The 24,299-nt window shown below is 42.2% G+C and overlaps 1 protein-coding gene across 1 annotated transcript in view; it reads right to left on the reverse strand.

The window, feature by feature from the left end:
- Positions 1–24,299, reverse strand: part of LRP8 (LDL receptor related protein 8) — an 82,731-nt gene that overhangs the window by 21,020 nt on the left and 37,412 nt on the right. The window contains exons 4-7 of the mRNA XM_009287489.2: positions 23,929–24,057; positions 7,289–7,651; positions 674–796; positions 203–325 (exon numbers count right to left, since the gene is read on the reverse strand). Of these exons, the coding sequence (XP_009285764.1) occupies positions 203–325; positions 674–796; positions 7,289–7,651; positions 23,929–24,057 (738 nt within the window). The remainder of the gene's footprint in view (positions 1–202; positions 326–673; positions 797–7,288; positions 7,652–23,928; positions 24,058–24,299) is intronic.

The raw sequence follows: 24,299 nt of genomic DNA on the forward strand, positions 1-24,299 counted from the left end.
AGTTCAAACTTACAGATGATCAGACTAGGCTACTAATTATATTCATATGAAGGGTGATGAGGGAATAAAGGCAAGGAAAGAGGAGCAGAGTGAGAAATAGCATTAGCAGCTACATGTGGTTACACTCAAAGCTGTGAGCACCAGATGGAGAAGAGGGGAAGCAGTTACAACAGGAGCAACACGTAGAAGGCAAGTACTGTACCACATTCTTTCAGAGGCTCGTCAGACCAGTCCCTGCAGTCTCTATGTGAATCGCACACTTTGCCTCCGTCAATGCACTCTCCACTCTTACACTGAAACTTGCTGGGACTTTCACATGCTGACTCTGTCATGTCGGGCAAGAGAGGAAAGCAACTAAGTTAGATGAGGCTCATGACAACAAAAAGCCTGATGTAAAGCTTCAAGAGGGTGTCATTAGCAGAAATGGGATGGGATTAAGCAAATGAACATTAAGCCATCATGCAAGGAACTTTTCAAGTCATGCAGTCTGCCTGGTCAGCACAATCAACTCTCCCAAGCAACCCCACTGCCAAGAATGGCTTAAAACTCTCAACAGGAAGCAGCCTGCCATGGCCCAGAGAAACAGCACAGGCCTCTTCCCTTTCCAATGGCCACGCAGCTCTCACAGGCTTACACCACGGAGCACAAGGAGTGCAGAGCTGTCTGTACCTACCTTGGACGCAGCCTGCCTCGTCGCTGTTGTCAGGACAGTCGTGCACCTTGTCACACTGCTTTGCTCCGTGGATACAGGTCCCATCGCCACACTGGAATTCATCTGGCCGGCAGGTCACCAGAGCTTTAAGACAACACATTCAAGCATTAGCCACACAGGACTTGAATCTTTTGTGTGGTACCTTTTAGCCACATACCTCTGACACGGCTGGAGTTTTGCACCCTCTGTCGGCAAACATCACAGAGCATTGGCTGCTTCCAACAAAGCAACAGAGGCAGCAGCTGCCTCAGCCACTGTCCTCCTGTGCCCCTCTGCCATCCCAGATCACCCTCTACGTCCTTGGGAAAAGAGCCCCAAAGCCCATATGAGCAGATCTAGTCAAAACAGAATCAGTGCAGGCAGTGAGGCTTCTCGGTGAGACACAAGAAAGCAAGCAGGCAGCAAAACTATCAGCAGTGGAGCCCCTCCGGGGTCTTCAGTCTATGTGAGAGGCTAGGCTGTTTTTTAACTAGGAGTGCAGGGTGGCACTGGGTAGGCAAAGGCAACTGCTCCTTAGCTCTCCTTCCTTCAGAAAAAATTATATTTAACATATATTTCAAAACACGTTTGGGCTAAAGGCATGGGCAAGAGACATGTATTGACTTTCTCTGCCAAAGCCAACGTGGTCACACAGGACAAAGCTAGCAACACAGACATGGTCATTCGGGTTACTAAACGCCCATGAGCTAAACAGACCACTGGAAGGCAGAAGAGCTCCACTGCACTGCAGCTTGGTGCTTCTTGGGGTTACAGGCCAAAAACATCTCCACAATGTCAGGCCAGGTTTCAAGCCTGAAGCTCATTTGCCCAGATCAGATTATTACAGACTCAAAACAGATCTGATGAACAGCAAAGTTGGGGAAAAAAAACCAGACAGCTGCACTGACCATACTAAAAGCAGTCATGTTTCCCTCCCTAAGGTTACACTAAGTGAGAGACCTCCCTAGCTGGGACCAGACTTGCACTGACAAAGGGTACAGGCACTTGCTAGCCATCGAAGGGCTGCAGCCTGTAGTTCACTGGCAAAACAGGGCCCTCATTCCTGGGACACGTTATGCAGCTTACTTCTGAGAGGACTGTCTTACAGATGTTTTCTTAAAATCCTGTTAAGGCAGCGCACTCTGGAGAGCTCTTGATTCTAGCCTTTCCATCTTGCTGATTGCATCCTGGTATCATATGACAGAAAATCACTGCCTCTGAATAGCTAGAGGTCAGCACTGATGTTACTACATGGGAGGTGAGAGCTACGTGGCAGACCTTCCTTGACAATTTGACAAACTGGTTCTAATACAAAAAGTACTACTTTCAGATAACCCAGGAAGAGCCACAGACATGAAGTGAGATAGCATTGATACCATAAAGTATTAGTTGCACAAAGGCTCAGCATTATTGGTGATTGCATCCCACAGGATGCAGGATCCAGATTCATGACTGCTTCACTGGACTTAGCTCTAGTGCATCTTCAGCCAGCGAAGGGCACAAGATACAGGGAAAGCCACAACTGCAGGGCTGGTGGAGGAAAGGAGAAATCCTGCCTTTAGAAATACACAGTATTCACACGAGGAAAGTTTGGAAATAGCACTGCTCCTTGGAGAGGAAAGCCATATGCACTATATTAATAAAAAGCTGCAAAGCAAGAAAAAAATCTCAAGCAATAAGCATAGTTATGGGACCAGCCGTGTCGCCACATTTCAGCTAATAAACCCAGGCACAGAAATGGGAAACAGTGGGACATCTGGGACAGCAGCTCTGAACTAAGCATGTGGGAACTGCTGCTCTAAATGGAGAAAAATGAAGGAGAGGAAGAAACAAAGCTGTTGTCTGGGAGAATTACAGATCACAGATCTGGAAGTGGCACTGAGAGCTCCTGCAGGGAGGCAGAGGCACTTCTGCTTGAACCGTTCCTGCCATGTACAACCACCTGCCTGGAGAAGCCCTGATGATGGAGAGACCACCTTCCCCCTAGGCAATCCTGACCTCTTCCAAGCTAAACCTTGGCCATTGCAAAGCTTTTCCTACTGTCTAGCTGAAAATTCCCTTGCCACAATTATTTCTTGTCTTCACCCCCAACATGAAAAACAGTTTACTTCACCTTTTCTGTAGCAAATTCTATATGTGGAGACAGGAAGGGATGGTCCTCCATTTCTGACTATAAGTATTAACCCCCCACAAAAGTGTAACATGTAATTAAAGCCAATGGGGGTCTTGTCTTTCCTGGAGCAGGAACAGGTCTCCAGTTTATCAAGCAAATCTGCATGACAACAGCTACGGATTTGGAAGGCAGCCGATATAAAACCTACTAATTGTCCTCAACTGTAATCTCCAAAGCTCTTCTAAAAAGAAGCTATAGCTAGATGCTAAGAATAGAAAGGTTTCTAATCCTAAAACAAATTAAAATGAAGGAGAATTTTGCAGGAACTGCAAAGACAATGTTGCACAAGCACCACAAGACTGAGAGAAAAATGACAGCACAGCTCTTAGCTCGGTTGCTGCAAGGACTGCAAAACACAGATGTGGGACTGTACAACATCATTGCACAAAGCTTTTGCTTCAAGAAGAAGAGACAGAAGTTTGGAGACCAGGCTTGGTTTCCTGGCTCACTTCCCACTCCAGCAGAGCTGTAGAAGTTCAGACCTTTGAGGAATGGCCCCTGAGCCTCTTAACAGACATCTAAAAAGAGCAATACAGTAACAACTCTTACTGATCACAAAGATATTAAAATGCATATACAGCATTTCTATTTTTTTGGTGTGTTTTTCAGTAGGAGGAGAGAGAACGCTATGTTTATACCTGGCCTGGAGAGCGTAAGTTTGAGGGGAGAGGGCCAGGAACTTTGTTATCCTGAAGCCAGGACATGAACCCATCTCAGCACCACTGGCAGAGTTGACAGCAGGTTGCCATCAGGACTATTCCCAAAGCAGAGCAATATCCCAAGAGGAGGGAAAAGCTGTGCTGCTTATTTGCACAAGGTGTTCAGAAAATTGCTGTGCTATTTTGGAGGGTTTAAATCAGTGAAGTCTCAGCACTTTTATAAGCCATCTCCTCTGCTCTGCAAATCAAATATGAAACAATTTACCAAAGCCCTGATAAATTAACAGGCACACTCAAACAGACACACTTCCCATTTGCAACTACTGGGCACAAGGCTGTATTGCTCAAATTCAGCAGATAAATTCCAGATTCCAAGTCTGAGCCTGTGTTTCTTCTGTCTTCTGGGGTTTTTTTCCCCCCAGAAATGAACTTAATCTCAAGAAAACCCCAGCATTTGCAAAATGCATCAATCCCATTTTATAGATGGGGAGACAGAGGCACAAAAGTGTGAGGTCAGGTCTCAAGGGATCTGTTTTCTAGCTGTCAGTTGTAATCATTATTTATTCTCCCTCCTGGATGCCCTAATGTGAGTTGCAAAGGACATTTTAAAATATAACTTTTCCAGATTTGGAGACTAATAAATCTAACCTAATGTTCATCTTATAAATATATATACATATTTGAATATATATGCTAGGGAAAAAAAAACAACCACTCAATGTTCTCACACAGCTTTCCTGAAATGCCTCATTCCCTCCTATTTATTTGCTGTCTTGCTGCCAAAACCTGTTCACCAATTGTCACCCTTCATCTCTGCTCTACTCGTTTATCACCCCAAGATGATTATAACAAATGACTGGTGATGGCCTCATGACTTTTTTTTAAAGCATTAGCTCCCATCCCTCTATTTTATACAATGCAAACCCCGTATGATTCGCATTCACAAGAGAAGACACAGTGCTGGTATCTGCAATTTTAATGAAGTAAAACCTAGTGGTACTTGTGCCATCCCTGTTGCTAAGGGGACGAAGCAGTGTCATACACCTGTAACTCCCTGTGTGCCACGCGATACTGATCTCAAAAAGAGAATTTCTGGAGAGTAAAAAAAATAATAGAGGTCAATCCCTAAACTCTTCAGTCCAACAGATAAACAGTGATGCTGAGTTTCCAGAGCTCTCAAATGTCAATTTCTTACTGCAGGCACAGGCATCCAAGCAAGAGCTGCATTTAGGATGGGGAAGCAACATTAGTTTTGACTCTGACCCAGTTGACCCATCAGCTACACGAGCACTCATTGCTGCAAGTTCTCTCCTGGCTACTACCATAGAGATTCCCCTCCCTGTGGTGTAAAAAGCAGCAGGCTTATGCACCTCTTTGGCACTGGGGTGACTCCTAGTTTGCACGAGTGTAAAGGGCAGAACCAGGCACTCTGTACAGAGGAGCACTGCAGCAGCTAAAACATGGGGCTTCGAAACCCACTGTTTCCTGGCCCACAGGACTGAAAGCAGCAGAAGCAGCTCACAAGCTCATTTCTCCTGGGTAGATAAGCTGCACATTGTGCTGTACCGAGACTTACTGGAAAAAAACCTCGGGTGCTATATCTCCGCTAGTCAGAGATAGAATTGTCTCAAGTCACTTCTGCCACGTTTCCTCCTTCCCTCCACTGGTTGTCAGCACTGTGCTGTGCTGCAGCGGTGTCCAGCTGCGTCCTCTGCCCCAGGGAGGCTGCCCTTGGCGTATCCAGAGGTGCTACTGGGTGAAGCTGCTCTGTAGCTGAGGGATGCTGTCAGAGCCGTGCTCCTTTTGGGCCTCATGTCTTGGCAGTTTGAGCTTAGCTGGGTATTGCTGGTGTCTGTCAGATCAAGGAAAGAAGCTGGGGAACAGAGTGCTCCCTATGCCTTGGCAAGGTACATGGGGACAGTTCCACTCCTCTCATGCAGCAGTGTCAAAGTAAATGGGGCCTGTAAAAGACTTAAAAAAATTCCTTTCAAGCTGAACAACAGGGATTGAAATTTTAGAGACATTTCATCAGAAAGTGCCATCTGTAAGCTGTTCCCCTCTTTCACCACTTGGAAATAGAAGGGAGCTCACCTTTCCCTCTCCTGAGTTGTCTAAACTCAGCCATCCTGCCAGGTTGCTGTCACCGCATGGAATGCAACCTGTGGGACAGAGATCAGTTCTACTGGGAGTCCCCTGCGCCAGACACTAGTTCTTCACTTGTAATGTGGGCCTAGCCACTGCCTCCTGATTTGGAGGGCATACAAATACAAGATTGTCTGCAGCAGGTCTCAGAATGAAAAACAGGCACCAAACAACACAGGCTGTCCCAGCTAGCAGTGCACATCTCCACTGGACATGCTCCTGCCTGGCTTTCACTTCATACTGAAATGGATGCCAGGAACCAACTTCACCTCCTGACTTCACTATCCCTGCGACGCTTCAGACCCTGGAAGTACTGCCTGAGTACCTGCTGCCCAAGAGCTCTGTCAGCTCTTGTACGCCCTTCTTGGAGAAGAAGGAAAAGACATCCTACCTAACCCATCCCTGCTCAGAAGGGGGTTGACAGCGATGATATCCTTGTACCCAGCAGTCAAAGCTGCTCTCTTCCTAACAAAACATATTTGGCTTCTCCTACTCTGCTCTCATCTCTCTTAAAAGAGGCCTTGGCTCTTTTAAAGGCACAGCAGCTCCAGGGTTACCTGTGACTCATCCCCTGTGCTCTCCAGCAGTGTAAACAGTGGTGTCCAGGACTTACTACATCCTCCTCCTCTTGCTAAAGAAGCCACTGAATTTACATTTGCCTCTGTCTGCCTGGGAGAGAGTCTGATCCCCCGCTCCTTGAAGGGCTCTCCCACACAGCTGCTCTGAGCTCACCAGCCTGGACTCAGTGTTGTCATGGATATGAAAAGATGGTGCTGGCGAAAGTGGTAAATTTTCTTAGGTACTTTCGCAAAAATGTCTGGTTTCTGCAGCTGGTTGCTGCCTTCCTCCCCAGAGGTCGCCCAGTGTCAGAGCTGCTAAATATATACAGCTATGTAAATATTTTATTTCAATCTTGTGATTATGAATATTTTAGCAAAACATTTTGCTCTTATTTTCTTGTCTGTCTCTCTCTCCCTCCTCAGGTAAGTGACCAGCTTGAAGAGTTTAGTGGCTAAAAATGAATGAAACATTCAAAATACCACACACACCAACAACACCATGTTAAATGCATAAAGCCAGCTGAAAAGAAATCCATTATTTATTAGCTCTGTGCCTTTATCAAGCCAAGCTCAAAGTGCATTTCAAACTGGATTCTTCAGGGGTGCTGCTCTTGACTGCCTTGTTCAGTATACTCTAACTTCAGAGGCAGAAAATTAATTATTTTTTTTCTGCTGATCATATATTCCCTTTAGCATTGTGGCTTCTAACCTCCAGGCTGTGACCCCACCATGCAGCCTGAGGGCTTTGAACATTTTTTCCATTCTCCATTCCCTGACTTTCTAGTGAAACAGATCTCTTCTGAGGCACGGTACCATCCAACAGCTCTTGCACCTCCTCTCTGAATCCTCAAGGAAAAAGCATGAAAGGAGTCTGGAATATACTTGACCCTGCTGGGCTGGGCACCCAACCATGCCATTTGGGACACAAATGCTCCTTGTCAGGCACACAGTTGCTGCATAGACATCAAAGACTTGCCTTAGAACACAGCCCACAGCAGCCTTCTGGCCCCTCTCCCCCACAAAGGAGAGCCCTCAGCGCTATCCTACCCCTGCAGACACTCACGGCAATCCTGCTCATCAGACTTGTCCTTGCAGTCTTCGTCCCCATCGCACTTCCAGTTCAGGTGGATGCATTCACCATTGCTGCACTGGAACTCATGAGCCGCGCAGGTGTTGAGGGCCTTGGCATCATAGCCACACTTCTCTACGGACTCGTCCGACTGATCCTCACAGTCCGGCTGGTTATCGCAGACCCACAGCTCCGGGATGCACACGCTGTTGTTGCACTGGAACTCATTGGGGTTACAGGTCAGAGGGGAGCATTTTCTTTCATCGCTGCCATCCCCGCAGTCATTGTCACCATCACACACGAAGATCATGGAGATGCACGACTTGTTACTGCACTGGAACTCATTGGGAGAACAGGCTTGGGAATAAAAACAAACAGGTGAGCTGTGAGGTCTCCAACCTACCCCTCACCACTGTGCCAGCTTTAGCACATTAGGAATGTCTGAGATGGGGAGGTCAAGGGCACAAAAGCATTACCTTGGCTGTCCTAACCCAAAACGTTTTTCCCTATGGTAAACTACATGGCAAGGAGCAGGTGAAGACGCAGTGGTCATCTCCCCAGCTGTGCCATAGGATGCATCCTCTTATGGGCCATGGGCAGCCCTGAAGAAGAAGGGGCAGCAGGGCTGCAAGAACTGCAGGTAGGAAAAGTGGGGGGCCAGCTGCAGCGCTGCCCTGGTGTTGAGGCAAGAGCAGCTAGGCAAGCCCCAGTGTATGGGGTCACAGCACGGAAAGAGTGGCGAGATTGCAGGGCGGGCTGGAGGTGTGCTGGCATGTACTGGTGGACTCGCATAGCGCTTCGCTTTGCTCCACGCTGACATTACCAGTTTCCTGACTTTCACAAGCACAGAATCAGGTTTCAGGATTTCACAGTGTGCCTGGTTTTGGACATATTAAGTGGGATGTGTAGGGTAAATATTTAGTGAGTTGAGCATCAATTTAGCTGCAATCTGCCAGTAAGGCCCTTTACAACACACTGAACGCCTTCCCTGGAAATCACAACTCAACATTAACATACAAATGAGGCGTTTGTCAGATAGGAAGCTGAGTGGAGTACTCTCCTCTGCAAGCCTAATGGACAGCTGAACCACAGAAGCCTGCTCAAATTAAACTTTCAGGTATTCCAACAATGTGCAGTTCACAGTCACTTTATTTCATCAAGGTGTGAGGGAACCAAAACCACCAAGTGGAAATTTAAGGTAAACAGTTATAATCTTACTAGTCTATTTAAAAAAGAAGTGAGAAACAGGAATATTTCTAGGGCTATCTACAGTTTCTGTAACAGATCAAGGCTAAGAAGAAGAAATTGCTTCTCTGGCATTATTTTGATGAATCTCAGATCAGTGAGCAAAATTTTGCATAGTCCTTTGATCCCTAATTTTTGGGCAAGGCTGTAATGATTTGCACACTCCAAATGTGCATTAATTTCCTTTCCCCCAACTGTAATGAGCCCATCTTTTTTCCCTTGTTGTTTTCCTGGTCCCACCTCCACCCCTCCTTCTGCCTGTACGCATTTCCCTTCAGAAATCTGCTGTATTGGCAAATTAGTGACTGATAAACATACGTGTGGGATACAGACAATGGAAGTTGGCACAAAAGCTCCTCCTCTGCACCTACAAATCCCAGTACAGAGATAAAATTACTAATAATCGCAGCCAGAAAATAGAAGCACTTCAGCTTTTGTAACCTCTCATGAGGACTTTCTCAGTGAAGCTTGTGAATTACTAGCTAGAAAAATCGCATGGTCATGATTATTTTATTTCTTTTTAAAAATTAAATTTAGTGTGATGACAGCACTAGAGACTACAAGTTCTCCCTCCACTGAACAAGCACAGCAGTCTGGCTGCTGCTAACTTCCCCTTCCCACCACCCTGGTCCTTAGGTGGGGATCAATCTCTGCAACTCACTTGTGCAGCTAAAGCCAGGGGCAGCGGCACCAGCACTGACAGGGCATCACCTGCACTGGGACAAGGCCTAGGCAGCAGAAGAGCAGCTCTTTGTGCTCAGGTCTTCCTGCTTGCAATTACAGCAGCTATACGCTGCTGGGACAACCAGTAAGACTGATGGGCTCCTACCACTGTGCCACGACAAGGAGGCTGCTGGACAGCCACCAGAGCTGTCACAGGCGCCACTGCAGTTCGCGCACTAGCAGCCAACGGCCATGCCAAATGGGAGCACATGGTCCCTCACTACAGAAGGCTGCTCTAGGCACCTCCTGGTGAACTCAAGAAATAAAAATGCCCCTTTCTTCATTTACAGACCTAATGACCATCTTCAGGCCAGCTCAAATGGCACAGTTCCTTCCAGGTCACACATGCCTCCAGCAGAGACCTCTGTCTCTGTGTGCAGCTGGCTCTCCTGCTGGCCACGGGAAGGCAGATAATGTCCCAATTCCTCTCACCCTTCCGTTATCCTCTCTGACAGCTAAAATCCGCAGGGCGTGCCAGGATAAAGCAAAGTCTGCAGCTTCCAGCCACTCGGGGACTTGCTCTGGCACAAACAGACAACAGAGGAGAAAAGCTGCTTACAATCCCTTTGTACCTAGGCGAGAGCCAGCACGCTCATGCTCTTCGGGGTCCCTGCTGCATGGTTTGGTGCTGGTTTGAAGAACCTAGTAAAGTGCAGCACTACAAATTGTCTTACATAGCACCTGGAGAGATGAGGATGGGGAAGTCAAGTCCCAGGGACAGTTTACTTCACATTTCCTCATAAATCTGTCAGGGTACCTAGGCAGTCCCATCACTATAGCATTTCACTGCCTCCAGAGCATTTAAATCCAAAATGTGTGAATAGTAATTAAATGATCACTGGGGTATTTTTTCTTCGACTTGAGCAATTTGTTTGCTTTCTCTGATTTTGCTACCTGTCCTATTGTAAGCTTATTCATGCAAAACAAAGGAAACAAATATTAGCTTGCTTGCCTTAGTGCCAAAGAAATTAATAAATGTTGTACTCTAAGGTGCAAAACCTACTTCAAATATGAAGTGATCCCAGTAGAAATCTTGGAAATGTTTATCTAGAAGAAGCGTTTAACCAACAGGCTTCAAAGCAGTAAACAAGCATAATTACAAAAGCAGTTTTGTAGAGTACTGTAATCCATTAAGGTTCTTCACAGTTTTAGGAAGCAAAATATCACATCTAAATGGTAGTGTACATGCGCTTTGGCCTATAGACAATATATACCAGAGGTGTTCTGCATTAATTTCTGCCTTGTAATATATGCCAATACACAGAGCACAACTGTCACAGTTTTTGCCTCACAGCCTCCAGCTGCAGTCTTGTCACATCTTTTGAGGAGAGTGGAGCAGAAGCAGTCTCTGGATAGAGGAAATTAAAACAAAAACAAAAAACAAAAAAAAAAAAAAAAAAAAAAAAAAAAAAAAAAAAAAAAAAAAAAAAAAAAAAAAAAAAAAAAAAAAAAAAAAAAAAAAGAGAGAGATTGCAGTTGTGGAGCTTGCAGTTGTGGAGCTAGTGTTTCAGTACCGGCTGGTTCTTTTTTTGCCCGGAGCCAGGATTTAACCAGAAGCTTTAGTGAGTAGTCTGGTGCAGCAGGGACAATCTTAGCTCAGGTGCTGCACCAAAAAATTAAAATAATTCTACCACATGCTTTTTAAGTGCTTATAGAGAAAAGTAGAATGCTCTGAAGATACAGGGCACTTTTTTTTTTTTTTTTTTTTTTTTTTTTTTTTTTTTTTTTTTTTTTTTTTTTTTTTTTTTTTCCTTTTATTCTAGAGAGAAGAGAGAATATATATTTGTACATAACAATGTTTCTACAATGAACATCTCTACCAAGCATGGATCCTCAAATCTGAATAAAACTCAAAATATGAAATAAACAAGATATCCATCATTAATAGGAGATGGGAATTATGTACAATGGACTATAACTGCTGCCACTGCTAATCTAAGTTTTTCTAGCTTTTCAGTAAAAGTCAGATATTTAATTCATCTCTCTCCTCCAAAAAAGTTAGTTCCACTTGCAATTACATGAATGGCTTAAAGAAAGATAATTATTTGGTAAAATTTGTGGTAAACAGCAATTACTGATACTGAAGAGAAGAAAATAAGATGAATTATTACACTGCAGTTTTCTGACACCCTCCCCAAAGCAACTTAAAAAAAGTGTGGCTCAAAATTTCTTGTTTGCTTAAATCTGATCATGGATCTTTTAAAGAAGGCAAAGGCTGATACTAACATTTGCACTGGGGAGGGAGAGATCTGCTGTTGATTTATCACCGCTTCAACACTGGCAGAAGAGGCTGGTGGGCTTCAGAAACTCTCCTAAGCTGTGAGGTTTAGGATCTGAGCTCCACATGGCTGCAGGAGTAGAATGCCTGAGCTCCATCTGCTCAGGTATTCTGCACAAAGTGCAAACCCAGCTACCACAGCCCACATAAATTAATCTCTGAGCTGGACCATGGATAAGGAGGTCACAGAGTCCAGACAGGCTAAATTAAGTTGGAACTCCCAGGCCAGTTACCAATGCTGTCATCATGTTAGTTTCATTTAACTAGTATTTATTTTCAGGCTTAATTGTATCTAAATCATTTGTTTTGTCTGCAGACAATTGGTGTGATTATCAAATATCTGAATATTTCATACAGATCTTCGGTCAAATGCCAGTCTTTAAAGCATGGACTCATGCCTAGAAGGACAAGTTTCCCACGGAAAGCTGCCCTTCAGGAGGGACAGCAAAAGAGATGGAGGTAAATGAAGATGACCTTGAAGCACATTGCTCTGAAAAAATGACAGGCCTCCCATGGAGGGAATAATGCAGCTGAATTGCAGTCTCACTACTAACAGTGGTTGTTGCTATGGTGATTGATACCAAAAAGCCCACATAGATGAAGACTGCAGAAGGAATAGTAATTCCTGATATTGTTCAAATCACTAATGTAGCTAAGGAGCCATCTCACGCACTCTTGCAAATTAATATTTGCATGCGCTCACTGCCTTTGCCACACTGCTCCCCTCAAACACAAATGAGTTATTTTTCCACCCTCTGCAGCAGTATTTGCATAGTATTAGTTAATTATAATGAAGCAACCAGATGCAAAAGCCCCTGCTGATAAATTTTAGTTGGTTCAAAAATGTATTTACTGATTTAGAATATATTTGCTGAGAATCACATATTCATTCAAAGTGGTTTAATTTTCTGAAAATAGAATTAATTATGACCCCACAATTTATGAAGAGAAGCAGCTTACGTACAAAAGGTATGTACACTCTGAATTTCTTCCCTGTCTTTAATCTTACTTATGTGCAATAAGGTTGCTAACTCATACTTGCAGTCTCCTCAATTTTACTTCATACCAGGAAAGTGTTAGGAAGTTTATCACAGGTTCTTCTGGTTAAATGATTGAAAATGACCTCAAAATAAGAACAAGTGAGTCCAGTGTAGAGGGTTTAGGAGTAAAATAAAGCAGCTTGGGAGAAAAAAAGGATGGTCAGAATGCCTAAGGTTGATACTGTGCTGCTTTTTGCTAAAATCCAAGACACCCCATGGGGATCCTGTGGGGATAAAGACATTATTATTACTCTTTTATATTCTGATTGGAATATAATCAGCTGAATCAGATTGGAGATGTTTGGTAGTAGCCAAAATTTAAATGGAAAAAAATATCCTGGGATGCATTTAGTGGGGGTTTCTTTTGACTTTGAAAATTGAAACCTGTACGGGACAAGCTCACTCCTATTCCCTCAGACATGACTTGCTTATTAAAACGGTAATTTTACAAATTACACCAATTTGGCAAATCCCTCAGAAACATCTGATAATATCCATGAAACTAACAGCTGCTCTAATATTATCACACAAAATTCTGTATTTCTGAGGAATATATAAACGTTCTTCCAGCAACCAGAACAGAGCATTTCTGAACAGGGCCTTGATCCTGTACAAGTACAAACAAAAACCACATTACTGTATACGCAGACCTCTTGGATTCAGCAGGACTCCCTGTGGTTATGAGGATTGCCTGCATAGAACTTTCTGCATGACCAGGAGTTAATTTTGCCATTGCAGAGTTTAAATCACAGACACTTTGCCAGGAAAAGCCTACTCCATAGATCTCACCTTCCATCCATTGGGCAGACTTCCACTCTGTGCTCATCTGCTAATACAGAGACACAAACTGCCTTGTTATATCTGCCTGTTTTCTCCATTGCGTTCTGCTTTCTTATGTTCAGCTCAGGAGAGAGACTTCATCAGAATCTTAAAAGCTACACTTTAGTCACATTGGCAAATGACAGCACAATTTGTTTTATTCTCAGAAAATTTGCAAGCTCTGTTTTTTTTCTGACTGGGAAAGGCAAGAAATTCAAACCCATGTCTGTTGGTCCACAGCTATGTCGCTGGCCTGCCACTTCCTCCTTACCCATACATTCCCAAGCACAGGGATGGCACCAGTTTAACCAGTTGGAAAACTGAACCGTTCCACCAGAATCAATCAAGTCTTTTACACCACCATAAGTAAGAAGGGAATCCTGGAGGTCTGTAACAGTCTACAATACTTATCTTTATTGAACACAGATAAGGAACAAGGGAACAGCAACTGACACTACAAAGCTATGTGCACTGCTAATGTTTGTGCAGCTACTCTCACGTCATGAAAACTGTGCATGCCTCAAAAGCACCTGTAGAGATAGAAAAAAGTCTTAATTCTTAGGTAGAATTCTTCGTTGATGGAATCGCTGCACAGGCCTATCTGTGAAAAACAGAGCAAAGAAAAGCCACATTGGCCACCCTCAGGATACGTTTCTGAACCAATGGGCCAAACAGGTAAGGCAGAGAGAAAAGCCTGGCTTTAGCATGATAATCTGGTAGCTACAGCAGCCATGGGCTCACAGGTTTTAACTCAGCTGAGTAATGAGGGGCAAAGCAATGCTCACATTTCAAGCAATGAGGTCACTGCCCCTTAAAATCTCCACTTCCACTAATTTACTTTGCTTGATGGGAATTCTCTCTAAGAGGAGGTATTTCTTCTTATTGCAGTTTGCTTCACTATTAGACTTAAATATTCACTGCATTTAGAACATAGTACTTTTAACTCTTCTGGAGCATAGACAAAACAAGGAAACACAGAGTTGTCACATCTCACCCCCCATTTACCCAACTGTCTCTCACATTTCTCTAGGAACAGTGATCCAAAGTGAGTTTTAATGTAGGTTCAATAACAATTAAAAAGATGCTTTTGAAATAAAACAGTTTGCAAGGAACTGATCTGAAGGAAAGAGTACCTTAAAAAAGAAGCATCTAGGATACGAGACAATTAGCAGAATTCAGTGCAGCCAGATTCAACGTTATGAATATAAGCACATACTATATTGACCAAGTCTATAAAGACAAGACCACTGTGGTGGTTTTGGGCGGGGAGAGATTGACAGACTCTTCAGGAAACAACCAGCCCTTAATTATTTTCACTTATGTGATATCGGGGGCACAGCTATTATATGATGTAAACAACGTACCCACATAACGTACCCACAATTCCACAAAAGAATGGCAATCATTTTTAGAAAAAATGTCTTAGATTTTCTACTCAAATGGAAAATTTAAGCAGTGAGTGACACTCACTGCAATTAAAAGTGTAAGGGTCATGTACTAACTGCACTCACTTTAATAGTAGTGAGATTTCTATGGCATTAGTATTTGCCCTTCAGTTTCTATGGCTTTGAAATAGAAGGCAGCACTTTGCTGGATTTGGGCTGAGAGGAAGAATCAATTGTACAACATGAGCAATTATTTTAAACTTTTTGGAAAAAATAAGTGTATTGAAGTGTATTTTATTGTGAGCTAAACCTTCCCAGTTGTATTTTATCAAGTAAACAAATTTCTTTGCAAAATATAAGCAAAGTTAATCCAACCATTATATCTTCCTCTATATGAAAATAGAGTATTTCAGCCACTAAGATAACATTCAGATGTTGTTTTATCCATTAACATGACTCATAAAACAGCTTTTTTTTTGGTTTTGCATCAAACATTATATCTCCTGCGTAGGACTGTACTGAGTTCAAGCTAACTGATTCTGATTCAGTCTTCAGATCATATGCTCAGGAAGCAAAACTGTTAAGCACTCATTAATTAGCGTAACGCATATGTACCTGTGGCCACTGAAGGATGGAACTCCTACCCACATATCTGCCATCATAACACGATCATTGGCACTGACAGCTACAGGAGATTTCCCTTAATAAAACTAAACAAATTCTTGCTTTTTGGATGAATAGGCTCAGAATTATAGCTCCATTCTTATGAAGAAAGCACTTCAGGGACATGAAATACAATCATATTTGGCAATAAGAGATGCAATTTCTTGGCTGTTTCAACTCCAAGAGCTCTAACTGTTGAAAGAGAGACTTCCCAGAAGATAAACATAACTACAGGCCAATTTTTGCTCCTCTGACAGTATGACATGGGAGATTGGAAAGAAGAATCAAAGACAACTTCTCCAGCTAAAGTACAGAAAAAGCAGCAGAACAAAGCTTTTGTGCGCGCGCACAGGTAACATGCAGTCCAGCAGTATTAGGCTTTAGTTTTAATTATCCACAGATCTTTGTATAAAACCAGTTCTTTCATACCACTCTTCCACAACTCTGGGAAAAATTATCATTTGGGGTGCGTGTGCACGTGCACATGAGCACGTGCTTGCAGTATGTTCTTTGCATCTACTCTTTTTTCCTAGTGTACTTTCAGGGAAACATCGTAAAAGTACCAAATTTTAAATTGTCTTGTTTTCATATTGTGTTTTCGTCTATTACGCTTTAAAGAATAAATTATTCATGGAACATACTGATACAGACAATTTATCTGTAACTGAGGGATCAGCACAGAGCAAATGTGCAGAGGCCACCACCAAAGCCTGCTGTGGTGAGCGAGGCACCACTCAGTACTGGGAAACTATTTGCAGAATGTTACGCGTGTCTGTTCTTTTTTAAACCTAAGCTCAAGACACAGCAGTAGGGAAAACAAAGCCATTTTGCCCTAACCTTTTGCAGGTAGAGCCCTGGCAGAGCTTAGGCCATGGCTTTAGGGTTTAATTCTCAACAAATGCAATAACTATCTTACCTCTAACCTAAGTTCATGCAGTATTTTACGTTGAATTACAACAAGCATCCAATATATTAAAAATGCAACTACCTTTATTCTTCCGGTAAGAGTGCAATTAAAGGTAACTACCAATCTCATTTTTTTGCTGTTTTGTTCTGAAGGAACTCAGGACAAATATGATTATGGGCTGAGATTTTTCCTAAACAACAATGGGGATTTTTCTGCAATTATTACTGCTTTCGAAGGAGCTCTAATACTTTAAGCAGTGATAAAGTGGCAGCTGTACATGTTTAATTTCTGAGAGCCAGGGCATAATGCAGAAGCATTAATCCCTCCAGCTGTCCAGTAATTAAACATCATGTAAAGCCCAGAGGATATCATTGCTGTGCTACCTTATCTTACTTATGAAGGACTTTCATTTGTTCGATCTATAGTAATTTTCTTTCCATTCTTGGAAATAATTGTAGATTCCTCCACCGTGGCAAGCGTACTCGAGTTACAGCTACCTTCTATAAAATGACAGGAATTTCAGGCTAGCCATGTCTCTTTTCATCACATGCTGAAATAATCACAAATAGTGACTGTAGATAAATATTTCCTCTACAAGCACTAATGCAATACTACGGTCTTTAACCCCATTAAAATTGATGGGTTTCTCAGGGAGAATATATGGCAAAATCTGATCCTTTGGGTTTGATTTCCCTCTGAGCTGACTGAGGAACAGTACATCACTCTGCACCTAGCCTGTTAATGAAGGTAACGAACAGAATTCATAACTTTGATGAAAGCATGTATTAATCAGGCTGCAAAGAAAAATAAAATTAATGCTACGTTATCACCAAGTAAAAAGCTCTCAGTAGGATCTGTGGAGATTTGGAACGAACAGAATCAGTATGGTCAAATCCCCATAGGTAGCACTGGAAGTGTGACTCATGCAAAACACAGGTACCTTTTACTGCAGGTAAAGAAAATTATGCTGGACCACATGATGCTCCTTATTGCTACAGGACAATGATAAAAGATGATAAAACAATTTAACTGTCAACAGAAAGGTCACTTCATGTGAGTGCAGGTGCAGGAGCGGTGTGGAGGAAGGTGGCTTTAAATCAGCTTTGTAATTTCCCCACTTCAGCTGGCTCATCACAAGGTGGATCTGCTGGAAGGATCAGACAAGCTTTAGCCTGCTTTAAATTCTGCCTTCTGCCAATGGTTCTTAGGTGATGTGAGGGCTATTGAGCAGGGCATTGGAAAGAGCTGACTCTGAAAGTTTTCTGCACTTGGACCTTCCAAGAAAAGGACCCCTCACTTGTAGGCACTGCTGCTTTTTATGGAGAATCACACACGTGCCTGGAACTTTACCAGAAAAGAGCAAGTGAAAAGTTCCTGCCCTGAGGATCTTGTAAGTGATATATATAATATGGAAATGTAAAGGCTGTGAGCTACCATAGCAAGGACACGTGGCTTACAGCTGAGCAAGAATGTGCTTACTGTTGTTTCCCTTATTAATTTAAAAAACTTTACCCAGTTTGTTCACTTTGAATTTGGCGTATCGTATCATAGGGATGAAAATCTAGAACTAATTCTGAGATATATGGTCAGCAATGAAAAGCTGGAAGACCAGGGTCCAAAAGAAGATGCTCTCGGTAATGAGGCTGTCACTGTCATGAGACTCCTGCTGGAATTCCTGGCTCTCGCCCTTGGACAACTTTATGAGATCAGTATAAGTACATCTACTACCTGCACAAGTTCCCATGGATCACTGTCTCTATACTATAGTTAAGCAGAATAAATCATGGTATAGGAAAATAAGCTTATTATGCTATCAATATATCAATGAATACATCATTTCACTGTATCTGACTATTGGGAAAGGGGAAAATTGTACACTTCCAACTCCTCATCTTCAAGACATGATTTCCATACTGAATGCAAGAAGTGGTCCAGGTGAGAACAAGTAACACAATCAGAAGAGATGGGACCAGAGCCTTGCTCTGTCTGTTGAGTATCCAGAGTCCTGTCAGGAGGAACAAGTGATGTGTGCGTTACAGGGGTGCAATGCCCATTTCAGCTGTTGCAGGATGGTAGCTCTTCTGTTCTAAAGCCATGCTGAAATGCTCTCTGCATTCCCGAGCAGCTGACAAAACACTGGTTAATCTCTCTCTTAGCAGAGATTTAATAAGTTCAGCAGTAGTTAGCAAAGTCCAGACTGACCCCGAGTTGTGATGCTTTAATTACAGTCTCTCATATTTAATTTCTCTTTTTAGTCTCAGTAAACACGTTCCTAAGCTTGTCCAATCAATTGTGACAAAGGTTAGGTACACTGGGAGCAGAAAACCTCAACCAGGGAAATAAGAAAGAGGATGCCAGCACCTCCAAGCCAGCAAATTCAAGACTGCTCTTACATTATTAACTGTTGATGTCTATTTTAGAGGACTAAACCTGACCTATAGCAACACACTTAGTATTGTAAAGACACAAATTACTTCTGCTCCAAAGAACTTAAAAATAAGTTTTTTTTCTTTTTATATACTCTTTTATTTTAAAAAGGCAGATACTTGCATTTTCAAAAATTGTTTGTGCACTGGAAGTTAGCAGTGGACTTAAAGCCTACCTGCTGGAAGTAAATTATTTAGGCAGACAGGCACTTAGCTACCTACGTGCAAGGATTAATACCTGCAATTAATCCCTGGTACAATTACAGCCTGTGCAGACACAAATCTGGATCCCTAGCTTTATCCACTGCAGGTTAAATAATTCACAGCTTCCATTGCTTCCTTGGGAAGTTCGTCCACAGGGTGAAAATCATACCATTTTTCCTCCTTGTTCATGGGTGAACAACAACAATAAAGTGCCTTACCATCCATTGATAATGGCTTCCAAGCAGTATGATGGGGTCAGCGCCTGCACTGCTTATGAAAATAACTGCTTTCCTAATACTGGTACCAGACCAGGCCTAACAGGCCAGCAAAGGCTGTTTTACACATCTCTCTGGAAGTTTTTATTTTAATGGATTTCATCTATCAAATTGTTGTTTCTCACTCCAGACATGGCAAACAGGGCCCTTATTTCAGATGAATACAGTCTGCTTTGCTTACTCCTAAGGCTAGCTTTTTATAGGGTTGGATTGTACAGGGGGAGATGAGGAACTCAAAGGAAATATTTGACTTATTCATTGTTTGAGATGATGCATTTTCTTTCCAGCATACCTGCACTCAGGTAAGTCCAGAACTTGCTAACTGTAGCTGAACCCTTTGTCTAAAGGGGGTTACACAAGGACAGCATACGAGACTGCAAATTCTCTCCTTCTTTGAAGGGAAGATATTCTGAGCACTACTGTAACAAACCTTTTTCAGATCACACAGGGTGCCAATCAAAACAGTAAGTCTTCAATAGTGACCAAAAGCAAAGGAGAGGGATGTAGAGCACCAGTTTGTTTCCATTCATGCAAGATGATGCACCAAGGATGTGGCTCACAAAGCACAAAGGAGAACGCAACCCAAACAGAAGATTCCCTTATTCATATTATATACTTTTGTTCCCGAATTTCTGAACAGCAGCTTTCTCCCTCCAGCTGGCCATGCCAGTGCCTATATTGACTACGCTGGATAAATTTCACATTGATTCAAAAAGCAATTACATAATTCTGAGAAGAAAAATCCATCAAGAATTATCAAATCCAGAACAGTATCTGAAAAGCAAGTTGTTAGAGGCCAGAAGCAGACATAGGAGGAAGGACCATAATACACTTGCACTGTTCTTACAGTTTTGGATGATTTTACCACCATAATCATTGTTTTCCTCTCCTGCAGTAGATCCTCCCTTAACTTGAACTGTGAATATTTTGACATAGGGACAGGCACTTGCACAGCCTCAGCACAATCAAGCCCTGCTCCTATATCCGGATACCAGCACAATATTGTCAGTAGTACAAATTACCAATGCAGAAACGTAGGCTCAAATAATGTTCATAAACTCCATATTAGGTTCGCTTGAAGAATTATAATACTAAGAGCCAGTTATTCCTATTAAGAAATAGGAGTATCATAGTTAAAATATGTTTAATGTGTCACATTAGCTTGAAGTAATAACTTTATTAACATGGATTTAGAAACAGCTTAGAGTTTTTCTTCCGGATGCCCTCACTCACAGTATCTTCAAGTCATCTTCCACTTGTTTATTGCACATGCAGGCTCTCACCACAGAAATTATCCTGAGCACAAGTAAACTCCCCTCCAAACATTTATCCGGAAAGATGTATTTTTTATAGACAAGTTGGTCAGCTCTGTGAGAGGTGCAGCCTTAGCTATGACAGGGTGCTCTGCTCCAAGGAGCTGCAGGTGACAGTCAGTGCTGAAACTTCTTTTAAAATGAGAACAAAAATGTGGGTGCAGAGGTTAAAATAAAAAAAAAAGAAAAGGAAAAAAAAAAAGAAAAGGTCCGAACCTAGGAACAGACTACTTTTTTTTGTCAGGATACTGTGTCCTGCTGAGATAAGAGAAAACGGATAAAGGAGGATTCTAAACAGTGAAGAAATGGGAATGTTAACAGAGTATCAGTGGATAGGCTTAGTGAGGTTTATCAGATTTGGATAAAAGAGAGGATAGCTATCAATCCTCCACAAGCTCTCAGAGTTTAAATGGCTAACACATTTGTTCTCATCCATGAGGAAAACACCTTAATTTGACAAGCAACCTCACTGAAAATGCTCCCACTACAGTCATTCAGTACTGCCTCCTGTCTCCTCAAAGTGAGTTTAATGCTTCTGAAAGGTGCTGAGTCGACAGATCTTAGGACTGAAAGCTTCTGATGTTTGCATCCACCCAGGAAGCTCCAAGTTTGCCTGTCAGTGCCTTTCTGCCTGGTCCTCTGGCCAGAGAACGGCTCATCCCACATTTAGACTCAGCAGCAGCCCCTCGGCAGAGATTGCCCATGTGCACCCACCGAGGCAGCAGCCTATGTGGGGACAACACTCAGTCATAGGGAACTAGATGAAAGTCACTAATTCATTTCACATGAGTTACCCAACAACCATCAGAAGATGGTAGTTTGTCCTTGGATTGAATTTCCATTTTAAGAACCTGCATGTGCACTAAAACTGGAAGATAAGCAAGACTAGAGATGCTGAAACATCCAGAAGAGAAACACTCAGCTATTTCTAAAGCCATTAATAGCATCATTATGCTGAAATTATGTGGCATTCAGAACATATTTACATTCATTTTGGGGGTTACCTAGAGCCTGGAAAAAAAGAAGTTCAAAGCAATTTCAAGTAGATTTTTATTACAAATAAAAGACTCCATGAGACAATTCCTACTGGTGTAAGCAGCAGCAGCATTAAATTAGTGGAGGCAGCCACCAGTGTAAAAATTGTTTTAATTTCACTAACTCATATTGGGAAAAGAATAATTTTTTCAATAGCAGTTACAATTATCTTCTGAATTTGTCTCTAATTCAAGCCTCCCATTCAAAGGAAAAAAAAATGCATACGCTATAGAGAGAACACTAAGAGTTTCATACAGAAAATCAATAAAAGACTTCTGACAACTGCCAAAACATCATTAGCTTAAAGGACACAGGACCAGGAGTCTAAGCACATCACCAACTTACCACGTCATAATAATTTATAACTTAGGAATTGTCCATGCACATGCACTTAATTCCACGTGAAACAGGAGGCAACGTAAGGCAAACCTATACCTTTTCCTTGCGAGCCAATCCAACTGGAACTATGCCGTACAGGCTCAGCACAACCACAGTAACCTGTTACTGTTACCCCAGACCTCTGAGTCATGTGCAATATGGAATGGAGATGTTTTGAAAAACTTTGTGTCTAATCTGTAGTTAATTGAATTAGTGAGTTGCATCCAGCCTTCATACTGAGCTTCATACATAACAAACCACACACTGGGTTTCATTACCAAGAGTGAGGCCAGGAGGTTGAGGGACGTGATTATTCTCCCCTAGCTGGTACTTGTTAGGTCGTATCTGAAATACTATGTCCGGTTTTGTGCCACCCTGACAGTACACGAAAGGCATTCGCAACCTGGAGAGGGTCCAGTGGAAGTCCATCAAGACTGGTTATGGTGCTGGAGCATGTGATATAAAAGGAGGGGCTGAGGGAAATGGGTTTGGTTAACCTGGAGAAGGTTAGAGGGAGGTCTTACTGCAATTTTCCAATATCTAAAGGGGTGATACAACGAAGCTGGAGGCCAACTCTTCTCAGAATTGCACAGCAAAAGGAGAAGAGGCAATGGCCACAAGTTGTGACAAAGGAAAAAGTAAAAAAGGACAAAGAAAAAATATTTTTACAATGAGTGGCTAAACACTGGAAGAGGTTGCTCAGACAGTAAAATCTTTGGTAAGATTTTGTTTGATAAAGCTGACTGCAAAGAAATAAGTTTATCCACGTGTTTTACTCAGAACCACAAAATGTTCACATAAAACATATTTCATTACACAACTTCAATGAAAAGAAATAACGCGGATTATTAACTGGCTAGGTATTAGAGCCCAAAATTCGGTTTTCAAATGAAGAAACATCAATGTGTGCTTGCATGTAATCATTCAACCCTTTCACCCGTAATCTGGAAGTAAAAATAACGTTGCTGATATCATGTGCAACACCAGAAATATTGATGGATGGGTGAATAACTACACAGAGCATGAAATAGCTCCTTAATAGCCTGGGACCATTTGCACACAATGAATTTAATAACGACAGAGTTATGTAAGAACAGTATTAGAAAGCTGATTTTACTTCTGCACCGACTGGTAAGACTGATATTCCCTAAGTTCCGGTGGTCTGTATAAAAAGAAAGTTGGAAAATCAGCTGGGATACCAAAAGGAGCCACAAAAATGAGTCAAGCATTCATTCAAAAGAAAGTATTTGACAACAAGAAGCATAAAGAACTAAATATGTTTAGTCTATCAAAAAGACAGTTTGAGAAATGGCTTGATTACACAGTGTAGGAGTTTTCACAGAGGGCAAACACCGTTAAAGAGCTCTTTCATTCAGCAGAGAAAGGCCTAATAAAAGGCAATGGCCATTTAGGGACTGAATTTAAAACAGTTACAGTAAATAGTATATCATTCTCATTCTCTCTCTGTCCAATGAAACCAACAAGCTATTAATAAAGAAATGTCCAGGCCTATCTATTATATCCCAGCAGAAGCTAGCCTTAGTCTATAGGGCTACAATCTGCAGGAGGAAGGACATGGCAGTAAGCTGCTGAGCTACCACAGAGGAACGTTTGAACATTGTTATTTAAGTCCTTACGACATCATCTGGGTATTAACCCTGACAACCATGTTCCCAAGTGACTAACTATATTCTGCTACAGTAGTAAAAGAATACTTAATTCTCCACAGACTTCACTTTATATTCTCCAGCCAGCTCCAACTGGAGAATTCTTCTTTCCTCTCTTCTTCTAAAATTCACTACTTACCACTGCAAATGTAGAGTGAATGAATTTGCTGGCAGGAAAAGTCATCCCTGTACATGCAATTTGTAATAGTCACTCTAGGACTTTTATTGTCCTAAAGGGAGATGTTGCATACATATTAAAGTATTACTCTAACTCACCAGGAGTGCAACCAGCCTCATCAATACCACTTTCACAATCCTTCTGCCCATCACATCTCCAGGATGACGGGATACATTTGTTGCTTAAGTCTCCACAGCTAATTTTTTCAGCTGGACATACTTGCTTGGCTGGAAGAATAAAATAAAGAAAAAAACCCCAAGTTAAACATAATTCTAGACATTGCTAACATTGTTTGCACTTTTTTATTTTATATGGCTCAATCCTGAGACATATTGTAATGAAATCCCAAGTCATCACTGATTTTGAGGTATGGCTGCTTACATGTCCCGTATGCGTTCCCCAAAAAAGATCACAATACTTTTACATGGGGTGAAAAAGAAAGGGGGGGGGGGGGGGGGGGGCAGGGGGG

This window comes from Aptenodytes forsteri, unplaced genomic scaffold, assembly GCF_000699145.1.
Source record: "Aptenodytes forsteri isolate BGI_AS27 unplaced genomic scaffold, ASM69914v1 Scaffold119, whole genome shotgun sequence".
In the NCBI taxonomy this organism is placed as follows: domain Eukaryota; kingdom Metazoa; phylum Chordata; class Aves; order Sphenisciformes; family Spheniscidae; genus Aptenodytes; species Aptenodytes forsteri.